The sequence below is a fragment of the Columba livia genome, chromosome 3 (genome assembly GCF_036013475.1).
Source record: "Columba livia isolate bColLiv1 breed racing homer chromosome 3, bColLiv1.pat.W.v2, whole genome shotgun sequence".
In the NCBI taxonomy this organism is placed as follows: Eukaryota; Metazoa; Chordata; class Aves; order Columbiformes; family Columbidae; genus Columba; species Columba livia.
In genome coordinates, this window is record NC_088604.1 from 88,976,601 (window position 1) to 88,992,161 (window position 15,561).

The 15,561-nt window shown below is 40.3% G+C and overlaps 1 protein-coding gene across 5 annotated transcripts in view; it reads left to right on the plus strand.

The window, feature by feature from the left end:
- The window catches only part of GLP1R (glucagon like peptide 1 receptor), an 89,171-nt gene that overhangs the window by 47,739 nt on the left and 25,871 nt on the right, over positions 1–15,561 (plus strand). For all 5 annotated transcript variants that reach the window (XR_010471547.1, XR_010471546.1, XM_065058157.1 and 2 more), the window contains exons 4-5: positions 9,785–9,894; positions 12,507–12,613. Coding sequence is in view for 3 of the 5 variants with exons in the window: in XM_065058157.1 (XP_064914229.1) it covers positions 9,785–9,894; positions 12,507–12,613 (217 nt within the window). In the remaining 2 variants the exon portion in view is untranslated. The remainder of the gene's footprint in view (positions 1–9,784; positions 9,895–12,506; positions 12,614–15,561) is intronic.

The following is a 15,561-nucleotide window of genomic DNA, read 5'->3' on the forward strand; positions in this document are numbered from 1 at the left end:
AGTGTCCTGAGCAGTAGAATGAAGGGCTGTACTTCTTCCTACACCTAAGCTATCTGGGTTTGGGGTTTTATCATACAGTACTACTTCTTATCATGTAAATGCATCATATGTCTGTAATGCTAAGTCTGCAGAGAGTAGAAGAGCAACGTCTGTAGGAAAGCCTTTACCAGTTGATAAGATTTTTCTTTACAGCTTCACATGCTTTAGCTCCTGTATACAGAAGTATTAAGCTTTAACCAAGGCTAAAGTGCACAGCTTGCTTAATAAAAATGTATGTCTTCACGCTTTGAAATGCAAGGGGCACTTCATTGTATTTGATCTACTTTGAAGTATCCACTTCCTTTACTTTGTGTAGATAGTGGGTAATACTTCTGGAATTATAGTCATCTCTAAATGAAGCTGGATGGTTTGGGTTCCTTTTCATGATATGTTTTGCAGTTGCCTGTGCTGAAAGCTTCCAGTCATTTAGGATTTTTTTATCTTTATAACTGTCCTGTCAGAGATTACAAATTAGGATTATTGAATCATTGTTTCTCTATACCATCGTTTTTGAGGATGACTAAATACCACTAATTTCCCTGCAGATTGTTTGCAGCACCTGGTGATGGTTTCAGCCTGCGTCTTCTGGAGCTTCTTGTTTTGCTCAGAAGATACATCAAACAACTGGTGTTTATTTACATGTGTACTTCCCTCTCCCTCCTAGCTGTGCATATTTAACATACTAGTTTTCTGTTTATTTTTTCTCAAAGTTGTTTTTCCTTGCTTTAGGTCAGCAAGCATTATTCTAATGATTTGCCTAGCTGTTTCCCTTTTTTTTTTTAGCTTGTTTTTCTTTTAACTCTCTGCATGTTTTGTTTGTTTATTTGTGGTTTTTTTTGTTGTTATTTTTACAAGTCCCTGAAGTATGGGCATAGTAAAATAGAAGCCTTCCTCTGCCCTTTAGTTGTCTTTTGCAAGCTTTTAAGAACACTTTTTATTGCATAATTTTTTGCTTCATTTTAAAATCCTCTAACGAGATGTCTTCAATTCATTACATTAACTGATCAAATAACTTTGAAACACAAAACCTCTTAGCACAGTTTTTACAAGTTTCTAACACATTAAACTTCCAGTCACGTTTGTTGTTGCAATAGATTTATTCCAACTGACTTTTATTTATTCTGAACAAAAGTTTTAATGGTGCTTTTTGATATCTTACCAAACCTTCACAAAGCTGAACCATTATCATAAATACTTGTTTTTCACTAAAAAACCTCCTTTTATTGCATTAATTCACATATCTTTTATCGTTCATAAACACTCTCTATTAAACCTAATGCACACATACATGCATGCATTTTTATGACTTGTTTTTTTTAAGTATATTTCAAAAAGCTATGTTAGGGTTCAGTATAGTCTAGCATAGTTAATGCAACTCTTTCTCAATACATTCAGCTGAAATGCTTGGAGAGTATGACTTCTTTTAGGGCAATACTCTGTGTTAAAAAACAGTATTGTTTTTCAGAAAGATATTTTAATTTTTATTAATACTAACTCATACCCAGCGATGTGTAAGGTTACAATGTAATTAATGTTTTATGATTTGGCATGGTCTGCCTTGCTCACGCAACCTTTATTGGCTATCATTATGCAAGTAGTTTTTAATTATGAAGCTATATTCTGCCATTTTTCCACTGATCTTGTATTCCTTCCCTGTGCAGAATGGGTCTGCTTGTGGGGTATGTAGTAAAGGGAGCTCTTCTCTGCAAGATCATTGCCTCATTAACTGTAGGAATTTGTGTTGACTGGGGCAAGATATTGCAGAGCTGATAATGATAATCACTGTGCTAGGAGAACTGAATGCCTGTGCAGAACGAATTTGGTGGCATAATGTTCTTTGTTGTATAAATCTGGCTTTACTATGTGACTAGAATATGATCTTTATTTTTTGGATTATCTGTGTACACATATAAGATGATAGCACTTAGTGTTCATTGGACAGGTAAATTGGTGGTCTTTGGGTATACCATGCAAATAAAAAAACACAGTAATTGGTATAGACTTGGTTCAGTATGCTCAAATATGACTTAACATCTCACAGTGGTAAGGGTAAATAATTTCCCATTAAATGATCTCTCTCTATTCAGTATCCTGAACAAAACAGTTGTTTCTGTTGGAAAAAATGTATTACTCTGTACATGGAAACTGTTATTGGGGGGAACTAAACCCCACATAAGGAGCTTTAGCTTAATGCTTCCGAATTCTTGAATGTTTCATTTTGTTCTGTTAATGTAATTCCAAAACAAATATTTTAAAATACAGATTTATATGCAGGCAGTATCCCTTGAGTGAGACAAACAGCATCATCTCCATATGTAGAGTCTCTGACTTTGTGCTTTCGATAGCACAGCACAGGATTCAGGCATTGAGGATTTCCAGGACATTCAGGGTGAGTTTGTGCAGCCTGTGGCATGGACTGCGCTTGCTTAATTGGATCTCCCTTTGCACTATGTAAAGTTCTGTTAGGTCTGCATAAGTGCACAACCACCTCTTTGTAGGAGTGTGGATGCATGACTCTCTCTTGTAACTCTTATTCACTGAAATAATTGGGTTTTTTTGTTGTAAGAGGCTGTAGGGATTCTTGGATCTTTCAGGCTAGGAGCTAGTGATGAGGACAATTCACAGTGGGGCTGTTCAAATCTGTTTCCCCACCTCTCACCAAACTATATAATATAACTGAAAATTATTCTCTACCTGCTGCAAGAACTTGAAGTGACCACCAACATTTCTGCCTTCAAGGCAAAATACAACACATAGCTGGTTTTCCATTTTTTTTTTATCATGACTAAAGCAAAGGAGTTGGGATGACAAATACGCTACGGAGTAGGAGGAATAGTGAGAAGATATACTATATAAAGTACTCGTAGTTAAACTGCTTGTTGAGGTAATATAATTTCAGATGATGTGGCAGTGAGCCCAGCATAAAGGCTCATTTTGATAAATGTGATTCTTGGACAGTAATGCAGGCTGGAGCTCCTCCTGCTCCCTGGAGGCTTCGTGATCAGGCTGGTAGTGTGTTTCCAGCTGCAGGCTCACACGTGAGTGCACAAGTCCTGGGTTTAGGATGTCTTCACTGTAAGCAGCACAGGGCTTGGGACTGAGTGACACTTATGCAGCAGCTTTTACAGCCAAGAGTGGCTCCTTTCAGGAGAGCAGTGCCCAGGTCACACCAAATGAGAGCTGAACAGAGCTGCTGATTGGGGGCACAACCTCTGAAGTTCTGATAAATTGTTGTCCCCATCAAAGGGCAAGTTGCTCATTTCAGGAATGAGTCAGTCTGCTTTGAAGACTGTCATGATGCTTTCGTAATACAGAGTCCCTGTTTCATGTAGAAAACTGTTACCTTTTTCCAAAACTTTTCCCCTGCTGGAAACAGAGAAGAGGTATTAACAGAAGAGAGGTCTATAATACTTGACACATAGCAGCCAGGTAGAACTGTGTGCTCTCTTGTTCTTTTTCTGATTCTCTCATCGCTCTGCCTGAATAGAATTGATTGGATAGGACATGCTGTAATTTGTTTTTACAATGAATAATGTTCCAATTTACCCTCAGGTACAGTTGGGTGAGTAATCTCACACAGACCTCGACACCCTGATGTAAAACACAGATCAGGTTGGTTGTTTTAAGTAGAGAAATAATTTAATTGTGTTTTATTTCTAGTAAAAGGTGGATAATAAGGAAATGTTTGTGAGCCTCCTGCCTATGTCATAGCATATTTTCTCCTCATGTAACAGTATTTGGCTAATTGTAGTATTTTATTTGATTTACAGACTTATCAGAGAAATAGATAGATGTTATATTAACTTCAGTGCTAACCCTTGAGCTCTCTGTCTTTTTTCAGTTTACAGACACCGCATTTTTGGGCATCAATCTATGTTTTTGCATGTAATATGGTGTGATTGGCACTGTTCAAATATACTGGTGCCATTAAGCTGCTGTTCCTTAGGCAACTTTTGTGAGTGAATGCTTATAGATTAAATAAAATCAGATTCCCTATGCACTGGCTGTAGTCTTTGTTTGTTTGTTTGTTTGCAGAGGATGAAAGCCAATTCTAGAATGTAATAATCACTGTGTTTTAAAACATTGACTATATGGTAACAAAAAGCACTATAGCACAGGAGAAAGGTATTGTAGGATAGCAGGGAGGCAGCAGCCACTTGAACCTTGAGAAAAGGTTGTTCATCATGCTGGTCTATTAGAACTGAAGCTGGTTCTTGTATGTTTGGTATTTGTATTGCATTAAAGGTAAGAGGGCCTGAGTCACTCTGCAGAATTCAGGCACAGACAAATGTGAATCACCTCTGACTAAACCACCTACACGCAAGAAGCTGAAATTGCTCAGCAGTTGAGGGGGAAGCTGTGTGTGTGCCTTCCTACTGTCACGGCACGCAGGCAACCTCAGAGCCTGTCATTGTTAGTTTGCCTCTGTAGGTATAGTAACTGAATTTTTTTGAGAAATGACTTTACATGAAAGCTGAAGGAAATAAGATTCCTGGTGAGCTTTGGATCTGGCCCACAGCAAAGAGACAGTATATAGAAACACTACCCCTCTATCCCTTTTAGGAAGTTGAAGATCTCTGCCATCCTAAGCCATGACCAGCTGTGCAGAGAGGAAGTAATAAAAAGTAAACGTGAAAAAATTGTTTTAAGAACATTTGTAGGTAGCTTTAATGCAAACCACATGCTTTACTCTGAGCAGTAAGAGTGGTAAAATACATGCAGTGCTTGAATCAAAAAAAATCAGAAAGTCCTTGATTAAAAGATTAAAAGCCAGTGGATCCCTTTGAAATGAGTCAGAATTGCTTTCATTAAGCAAATATGAGAATTTAGTTTGTAGATGAAACAAACAAACAAAAAGATCTAAAGTCTCCACTTCAGGTTTTTATCAGTTAATTTGGAGATGCACCAGAGCAGAGTTTCTGCTGTTGAGGCTGTTCTCCATCCCGCTCTTCAGTGAGGCAAGACCAGGGAAGAGTCTTCAGTTAAGGCTGGATGTTCAGTTAAGGACTGTCCTAAAACTACATTCAGGCCTTTGAAGGCAACCATGAGGCTGACGTGGCCCACGATGAAAATGAGTTTGACACCCCTGAGTGAAGGTAATGTCTCTTCTGAGCTGTCAGTCACTTAACAGCCTTTTTGTTGTGTTTGGGTGGTAGCAGTTGGCTGATTGGGATGGAGCCTCTTGCCCAGAGGGTGAGTATTAATAGATGGAAGCTGTTTGCATTGTGCTTCTTGGAAACAGGGAAAACAGGAGTGGCTGCAGGATGCTGCAGTTCGGGGAGGGAGGTTTGCTCCAAAGGTGCATCCTGCAGCAGCTGTGCTGCCTGAAGGCCAAGGCTGATGGGGCTGTGGCTTGGGGCCTCCTTTTCTGGGGAGCTTCTGTGGCCAATCATGCAGCACATAAAGATGGCAGCACCCCTGGGCTGGGTTTGCTTCATAGGTCCTGCACAGTGTTGGTTCTGGATGTGACCAGTTGCAGGATCTATCCATCACCGAGCACTTCACAGCCCCTACAGTAAACCTCTGCTGATGTTGTGGGGGTTCTCTGGTATTCAATACATAACTGCAAATAATCTGTTTCCACAATGGTGAGACTTGTTTTCACATTCCTGAGAGTAACTGGCTGCCTGCAGTACATCACTCCTGCACTTTCTTCGTGTTGTGGTTTGTGCTGTCTCTCAACTCTTTCATGAGCATAGCTCCATGCTTCAACCAGAATCTCCACACTGCCTTGAAGTCTAAGTTTTATTTTTTTAATTTTTTCTATCTCATAAGCATTTTGACTAATAAATTATTCCATAGACCAGATGTACTCATACACAGTCTCATCTGTTTGGATTTTTGGTTCGATTATTTCTTTGCTTCTTAAGGCTCTTCCTGGAGAGAAACAGCCCAGTTCGTCTTCAGTTGCCTCTGCATCCTGCACTGACCACCACTGTTTTGGCAAGCAGCGAGGTTACAACAACCTGACACAGCTGGCTTGTGGCTACCCAGAGGTCCATAAGAGCCATCAGTCCAGTTCAAGTGTTTGCGACTCCTAGATGTGGCAGGAACTCTCCTTTACAGTGTAAAAGGGTTACATTCACTTTTTTAAATACCTACATTAATTGCCTTGTCTTTCTGTCTGATGGCAAATTTCATGTTTCATTTACTGTAAACTCTTCCATTCTCCAATATATGCCAGGTTTCAGCATACAGTAGATTTTTTTCTCGTTATTGCAGAAGATATTTTATCAATAAAAAAAAAAAAATTAAGATGTGTCATGATGATTTGGAGAGAATATAAATACATTGAGGCTAAACCTACATCCCGATGAGACCTTGACAGTCAGAAGTACTGGGGGAAAAAATTCACCGTTTCAGAAGATGTAGAATAACATTTGTGTGGCGTTTTTTTTGTTCTTGTTTGGTTTGGTTTGGGTTTTGTTTGTTTGTTTGCGTGGTTTTTAATCAATTCCCCTTTAGCAAGTTTTTCCTTTTTTTTCAGGAAGATAGCGAAATTTCTTTTATTTTGTCTTGTAATACTTGGTTACAGCTCATGCAATGACAGTCAGACTGAATTTCTGAGTCCTGTGACCCTCTAGGCTTTCACCCTCTGGATTTCAGCTTCGTTAGCTTCTAATATGTAATGTTTACTGATTCCGAGAGCTACCTTTGCGTAATATTTTGAATTAATTACTTCAGTTTGCTGCCCATTAATCTTGAGGGGAAAAAGAAATGATGCTTTCCTATTTGCTACCCCCCATCAGCTGAAATATCCTTAAGATTGTAGCAACTGCCAGCAGATAATGGGAGCAAGTGGCAAAACATTAATGGATGTGAATGTATATGTTGCACTGACCTAGTTTCTCCTTCTGTGTTTGTGTAAACTTATGCAAACAGGTATTCTTGATACAAAGGAAAAACCTCCATGAGACATGACTTAATTTTTATATCATCTCAGATAACTTTATATTATCTCTTACTGGTATTTTCAGTGACACCAATTACAAAAGTGAATAGACTATGCTTACCCAAAACCATTTTCAGTTACCGTTTAGCATACTCATTAGAAATGGCTTATTATAATATGAATGTCTAGATTATTTTTTGAAAAATCATTCTTCACTTAGAGTACTAGTCTACCACTGACAATTATCAAACAAAGTACGTGTTGTCAACTAATATGCAAATAGCATATTGGGTTGTTATAATTTCAAATAAGTTTTAATGTTTTCCCAATGAAACAGGAATGCTGAGTTCCAATGAGTTCTGGTTTGCAGTAATGAGGGAGCTGACAGTGGGATGAGGTTGTAGCAGGCAAGGCTGGGTCTGAGCAAAAGCAGTAATTGAGAGGTATTTTGATACCTGTGTAGAGCTGAATCCTTCTAATTCAACTTCTCATACGTCAAAATGTTCTAAGCATCTGTTTCCAAACACTGCCTTGATAGAGGCTAACCCTGGTTGAGCAGTTGACCCAGCACCGCTTTCTTAGGGGTACCTTCATAATGTAGGCTAGGTCAGTTTACTGGGTCAAAAATGTAATTAGTAAGAAACTGTTTGCTGTGCTCCAGTACAGGAGCACCTCTGGGTTGCTTATATCACAGAATCACAGAATGTTAGGAACTGGAAGGGACCTCTAAAGATCATCTAGTCCAATCCCCCTGCCGGAGCAGGAACACTTAGATGAGGCTACACAGGAATGTGTCCAGGCAGGTTTTGAATGTCTCCAGGGTAGGAGATTCCACAATCCCCCTGGGCAGCCCATTCCAGCGTTCTGTCACCCTTACTGAGAAGAAGTTTCGTCTCAAATTTAAGTGGAACCTCTTGTGTTCCAGTTTACACCCATTACCTCTTGTCCTATCATTGGTTGTCATCGAGAAGAGCCTGGCTCCATCCTCGTGACACTCACCCTTTCTATAGTTATAAGCATTAATAAGGTCACCCCTCAGTCTCCTCTTCTCCAGGCTAAAGAGCCCCAGCTCCCTCAGCCTTTCCTCATATGGGAGATGCTCCACTCCCTTAATCATCTTTGTTGCCCTGCACTGGACTCTCTCCAGCAGTTCCCTGTCCTTCTGGAACTGAGGGGCCCAGAACTGGACACAATATTCCACGTGTGGTCTCACCAGGGCGGAGTAGAGGGGAAGGAGAACCTCTCTCGACCTACTAACCACCTCACTTCTAATACACCCCAGGATGCCATTGGCCTTCCTGGCCACAAGGGCAGAGTGCTGGCTCATGGTCATCCTGCTGTCCACCAGGACCCTCAGGTTCTTTTCCCCTACACTGCTCTCTAATAGGTCATTCCCTAACCTATACTGGTACCTGGGGTTGTTCCTACCCAGATGCAAAACTCTACACTTGCCCTTGTTATATTTCATTAAATTTTTCCCTGCCCAACTCTCCAGCCTGTCCAGGTGTCTGGATGGCAGCACAGCCTTCTTGCCCTTTTTGAAGACTGGAGTGATATTTGCTTTCCTCCAGTCCGCAAGCACCTCTCCCGTTTCCCAAGACTTGGCAAAGGTGATGGAGGGTGGTCACGTAATGACCTCAGCCAGCTCCCTCAGCACCCACGGGTGCATCCCATCCAGACCCATGGATTTATGGATGTCCAGATTGCTTAATTGCTCCCTAACTCAGTCCTCATCAACCGAGGCAAACTCCTTCATTGCCTTGACTTCCTCTGGGGTCTCAGCAGTACGGGGCTCCTCAAGACAGCTTCTGGCAGAGTAGACAGAGACAAAGAAGGTGTTCTGTGTATCTTCTGTCACCAGGGCACCCACCTTGTTCATCAGTGGGCCTACATTGCCCCTGGTATTAGTTTTATCTGTCACGCATTTGAAAAAGCTCTTCCTGTTGTCCTTGACCCCTCTCGCCAGGTTTAATTCTAAGGAGGACTTAGCTTTCCTAGTTGCCTCCCTGCACCCTCTGACAACAGCCTTATATTCTTCCCAAGTGGTCAGCCCCTCCTTCCATATACGGCAGCCCCTCCTTCCCCAATACTCCAGATACCAGAGATAAGTTTTCTTTCAATATGCTGTGGTTGAGTGCTGCTTTCCCTTTGTACTTTCATTTTGGTGCTTCAGTCCAATGTAATTTTATTATGAGCCATTTCATTGTACCTGCTTTTACAAGATCAAGCTGCTAACTGCTTTGGAAAGGCAGTTTATTTACTGCTGTTTTTGTTATTCAAACATGTAGACAGACAGAATAAAAAGAATACATGGGCAGTTTAGGCAAAGATTTATGGCCTCATTTTGTAGCACAGATGTTTGTCTAAGCATTTACATTTTGAGAAGCTGTGTTAGTGTACCTGTTCTGAGGTTTATCTGAGTCTGCACGATATTAGAAAAGAAAAAGCACATTTGCTCTTTATGCGCCTTCTTTTCGTTGTGAATTTTGAAGCTGAGGCTTAACATTTCCAAAATTTTTGTGTCTTAAAATTTAATATTTCATTGAACTAGCATTTATGCATGTTGTAAAATCCCCGCAAAGACAGCAGCAACTATTTCAGACTGTTAGCAGTTGTCCTGGAGGATGTGCTGTCTGGTCCTTTTGCAGCTGTGTCCTCCCAAACCATTCCCTGGCCTTAAGGATGAGCAGCAGCAGCATCTGCTGCAGGCAGGGAGCAGGCAAAGAGCTCCCCTGGCAGTGTGGTGGCTTCCCCTCCAGCCAGGGGAGCCACCTGTGAGGATGAAAGGCTGCACCTTGCCTCATGAGGAGCCTCTTTTCCCATTAACACTGTGGCTTGTTTTGCTTCTGGCAGTGCTGCATGGGCAGGTGTACCGGTTTTGCACCCTGGAAGGGACATGGCTGCTGAAAGAGAATTCGACGCTTCCCTGGAGGAACCTGTCTGAATGTGAGGCCTCTGACCAGGTAAGAGTTTCCATATCTTTCTGTTGTGTTTGTTTAGGACAAAATAGAAAAAAGAAAAATATAGTCTTTGATGTTCACACATTTTTGTTCTGTCAAAGTAACCTTTACCAACTCATCCTGGGTGTCTTACTTCAGTGAGCCTGGGGGAAAGGGACATCAGGCCTCTCCCCTTCAACAAAAAGAGCATGGAGGGTAGAAAAGAACGAGTTTAAATATTCATGAGAGAGCCAGGAGAAGTGAACCAGGTAGTCCCAGCTGCGGTGCAGTGCAGGGGCTCAACTGCAGCCCCCACAAACTGGAGGAGTGACCTAATGTTATTCCTTTGCATTTTCTTCTATTGGCCTGTTGCTGCAGTAAAGTGATTGTTCTCTCTGTCTTGTTAGCAGCTATTAAGGTGATTAAGATGAACTGAACTGAAGGATATTTGTTTTGACCTTTGGGCAGGGGGCAGTCCCTACTTTTTGTTTGTTTGAGTTTTTTTTTATCTTTTTACCTTAATTTGCCATGGGCCATGGAATAGGTTTGTCAGTGTTATTTCCTTGCCCTAGTGCTCTATACTCTGTAGGGAGCTGAGAGACCTGGCAACAAATGAAGCAGAGCATAAGGATTTCCAGGGGACTTTTGTCAGCCATTGGCGTCAGCTAGTGCACTGAGTACGTTCCCATGACACGTGATACCACTCCTGCTGTGAGCCTCCAAGGGTGTTGCTTTTCCTCACGTAAACTGAATGTACTCTGTGTGTCTCAGGGCACTGGGAACTAGTGCATACCTTGCCAAAACAGTTCAAGTATATGAAGTTCCCAAGTGCTGCAGGATCTGTGTCCTCTGGAGTTCCCATTGCTCATTGCTTCATTCTTCAGAAGGAATAAATGGGTGCAGACTCAAAGAAGATGGGAAAAGAGAGTTTCTAATTCTCCAAATATGTTAAATCTAACCTTTCCCTTTAATTTGCAGCCTTATTCCTTGTCCCATCCATGTTCTGGGTTATCCCAGCACAGCATGTTATCTTAAAGCAAAGTGTAAGCCTGGTTGTTTGTCTTTCCCTTGTTTGCCATTATGGTTTCTTCCACAGCTGTGTTGACACATGCCAAGGAGAAAGATACCTAGTGGTAAGACATAGTTGTTTGGCACTTGCCTCCAAGTTTCCGTGAACAGATCTGGATTCTAAAACCCTGTGTACATGTTGTCACTCCCTGAAATGCGAACAACTGTTTGGTTTTCAGCTAATGTATATAGAGCCCCTTAATAGCCTGCTTGTTTATGCATCTTGTGCGTGAGAACAAGAGGTCATTTTGACAAGTTTGCTTTGTATTATGTTGCAACTGTTGCTAAAACAAGACCCAAGGTGTTTGTGATTGCATCCTTATAAAATAACATTGTTTACTTTAAATGTGTAATATGATTTTGATCTGTGTAGATGTTCTAAATTGTCAGATCTCAGTAGCTCACTGAGCTTTGATATTGAAGAGATTTTTCATAAGGCAGCTCTCATATAATTCCTTTTAAAACATTAACCTAGCAAATCCCTGAGGAGCAGCCTGTATGTTCACCTTAAATCCTCCTGGCTGTGCAAAGTACATCTGAATAGCTGCACTTATTTCTGAAGTACAAGGAATATATTTCTTTGTACAGCACAGGTCTCAGGAGTCAATTGCAGAATTAGCAGCTTGAAGACAGGAAGTAAAATGCCTGAGTCTATTTAGACAAAGATATGTACTTAGAAATGAAGCAGAATAGAGAATATGAATGTGTCTCAGACTCTGAGCACTAAGCCTGTGTTGCCTGTAGTGTTTCATATACTTCTCCTTAAATATTTTGGCCAGTGCTTTCAAGCAAGGGTCTCAGCGGTCATGTCTTCGACAGTGAACTTGAAGAGAACCATAGCCCAGAGCTGACAGGGGGTGTGAGCATCACTGCTGCTCTGGCCCCTATCAGCTCACTCACTCCTTGGTGCTGTAGCACCAAGGTCATGAGATGGTGTTGGGTGATGGTTCATTACCAGGAGGTTGTATACCTGAGGCAGAAAAGAGACTTTTTGGGGGCCAAAAAGAGATTAGTTATATGAATGCAAGGCATGTTTTGCCTCAGAGTCAATGAATAGGACCTGTCTTGTTTTATTTCTAAGTACAGTTGTAGCCAAAGGACTACCTCCTCATTATAGCAGTAAGGAGACTTGCTGTAAGTGTTCAAGTCTGAATACACCAGCTTTGCCATTTTTACTGCAGGGATGAGTTGTGTCTCTGCTTCCTGCCATCTGTTTAAGACTTGCTTGTGTGGTAATTCATGCCTCTCCAACTTTATTATGAAATAATGTCACATTATCTATTTTCTAGCCTGGCTGGAAAGCCCAACTGTTTGAGTGAACACTGGGAGCAGCTGGGGAAGTAAGATTAAATTTTTATTTCTTTAGAACATATGAAAAGTGGATGACTAATTTGATATGTGCATTTAAACTTGAAAGTAGGAGAGTGACTTCTTGACTTCTGGTTATCATTAAGAAAAGTTAAAAAGCAGCTGGGAGAAAACTGAAGCCTCTGAGCTCTGTCTTTACCCCCACTCCTTTTTTTTTTTATTACTTTTTTTTTTTTCTTTTCTCCTTTATATGCTCTCAGGATGCACCAGAAGAACAGCTCCTGAATTTATCCATCATATACACCATTGGATATGCTCTTTCCTTCTCTGCCCTTGTAATAGCAACTGCCATTCTTCTTGGATTCAGGTAACTGGTGAAGCTCTGAAGAGAGTGGAGAAAAGCTGTTGTTTTTCTGTATGATAGCATCAGACTTGACAGAAACATTTGATTATTTGTTTTTTCCCTCTTCCATCACCTCATTATTTCTTTATCTTATGTCACTTCTGTGTTCCTTCCACCTGGTGAGACTGGCATACTGAGTTCATCCAGATATGCACCAACAAAGTGCATGGAGTGCATGAAAATTAAGAGACTATTGGTTGCACATACCAATGCTACACTATGTAGGTTTTGTTAAGGAAATAAAAAAAAAAAAAAAAAGGAAGAAAACCAAAAATCAATCAAAAACTAACCAACCTACCAACCAAAAAACCCCACCAAACCAAACAATAAACAATTTTGGAGCCCAACAGAGAGATCTCTTTTTTTTCTCTATTAATGCAAGAGGTGTCTTGATTCCAGCCAGACTTTCCTGCCATTTGGGGATGCTCAGCACAGGAGACTGATATTTAGAACACACAAAGATGTGATCCTGCTCTATAGTGGGAAAGAAATCCCTCTGCCGTGAAGTCCTGTGCCCTGCTGCTGTACATAGCCAGGACCCACCATCCCTCTTACATGCCGATGAGGCTGCCTCCTAAAAAAAGTATAGTTTACCATCTCTTAGTACTCTTGTTTGAAATCAGGTCAGGTACCTTCAGTGCTGTGGTCCTTAAGAAATTTTCTTCCCTGACTAAAGAATTATCATTGCCAGTTAATGATCATTTGTTCTGGTGTTCTGATAATTTGTTTCCGTTAGCAAGCCAGTCCCTCTTCTTTTCTCCTTCCTAAGTGTAGGGATACCCCTTGTGTATTTAAAAATATCAGTCATGCCTTATAGCTTTTAATTTCCAAAACTGTAATGTCCCAATTCTAATATTGTACCGCACCTTTTGGCACTGTACTATCCCTCCTCCTACCAGTGGAGAAGCGTAGGCTAGTGAGCTAAAAGAACATTTAAAATTACTATAGAAATGCAGAGATATGCTCAGCCTCTGTGAATCCTACATGATAATTATGATTTGTATGTGTTGTACCTGTGCAACTTTGGGACTCATCTGACAAAACACCAGATGGTCTTGAAGTCTCAAAATGTCTCCCAGGATAAGGGCTTTCTCCTTGTTTCACCCATCAATGACACTTTTTGAGTAATCTTAGCAGCCCAAATGTAAAGGTCACAGAGCACAACGCTATACTTTTTGAAGGAAGCAAGGATGTGCATGTTTTTTGACAGGGAACAAAGAGCAGGTTTGTCACACTGAGGATGGGTAGGAGAGGGTGAATTTTGATGCCTTGACTTTTGTGGAGAGATGGTTTTGCATTTTTTCTTTTAGCTGTGAAGCAGGGTCTGGAGAAGTGTACACGAACGAGTGTGTGCTTCTGATTTTGAAAATGAGGTTTTAAAGATGTTGGAGGGGTTGAGAGCCTTGTTAAAACTATGCCATCAAACCATTTTGTGCTTTTCCATCTAAATTGTCTCTCTGGATGCAACCTGGTCCTGGATCTCATGAAATACATGACACCTACCCCTGTGTGTTTTGCAGTTGCTGAGTTCTGACTGGAACCTCCACTCATGGCCTCTGCCTAGTAGCTGTGCCACTTCAGCAAACGGGGATCGAAATTTAATTCAATGGCACCAAAATGCTGGTGTTCTCCACTTTTGTATTAGGAAGGCCTTTTTATGTTCTTATACTACAGAATTACCTTTATATTTGTTTTTAATAATGATACAACAGAGAAAACAATATATCTCTAGTGTCCAATTTTGAATCCTCTGAAAGTAATGGAAGAAAAGTCTAATTTCAGTGATGAAACTTGAATTAGGCATGACTGAAACAATTTGAATAACTTGCATTGTCTGTAGCAGAAATACTCTGTAACTGCTTGCAACCTATTTTCTTCACTTGGCTAATTTACATATTTTTTCAATCAGATTTAAGTGTGTAGCAATTCTAAAGGGTAGCAACAAATGAATTTTGAATTAAAGAAAATAAATATTAATCATAGGTAAGGTTTGAAATAAGCTGTGACTTAAAAGTGATGCAAAAAATTCCATTTGACCCATGGAAAAAAGTTATCCTTCCTTTTCAATGCAAAACTGGTAACTTTCAGACCAAGTCTATTTTTCTACCCAGTTGTATAGAGCAGTAAAAACAGACATTTAAAGCATAAGTTCAGTGAAACTCTTGAAGAAACAACTGCTTTTTATAATATGTTACCTGTATCTTTTAGCATAAAAAAAATAATTATATCCAGTGTTACTTCCCTTGAAGCAAAGTGTCTATCCTTGCAGTGCTGGAAGAAAGACATTTGTTGATGAAGCTGGTAAAACATTGGCAGGATTCTGCAGTTGGATGCCATTTACATGACTGCAGTTTCTTTTGCTATTCCTCTTCTTGACAAGTAGCAATTTTATTGTCATTGCAGCCAGCTGCTCAAATTCAAGATTTTTTTTGCTTTGTTTATTGTTTAGTTTTTTTTGTTTCAGTTCTGAATGCAGAGGTGAAAATTCTGTTCCTTTTAGTGCTAGAGGAAGTATTGACAGTTCCCTAAGGAGGCAATTTGAATACAGGTTTTTCTTTTTGTTGTCGAAGTGGTAATTTACAATTAGAAGTTTTTTCATTGTGGGTTTGAGCACAGCCAGGAGCCTTGCCAAGGTAAACCTGTCCAGTGACTTTGGAGTCAATTCAAAGAGATTAGATTTAGCATTATGTGAAACTTTACTTTTTTTTTTTTAGTCCTTTCAGATGTGTCTTCTGAAAACGCCTTTATTTTTACACTTCTTATACTTCAAAAATATTTTTTCTTTACTCACTGATCTCTTTCCTTCCCCTAAACATTCACACTTAGGGCCGAAGTTTTGAATATCTCTTCCTTGATAGTGATTTCTTCCTAAAGATGGTTTGAAATCCCTACAGCTGTTCTCAAGTTATGGC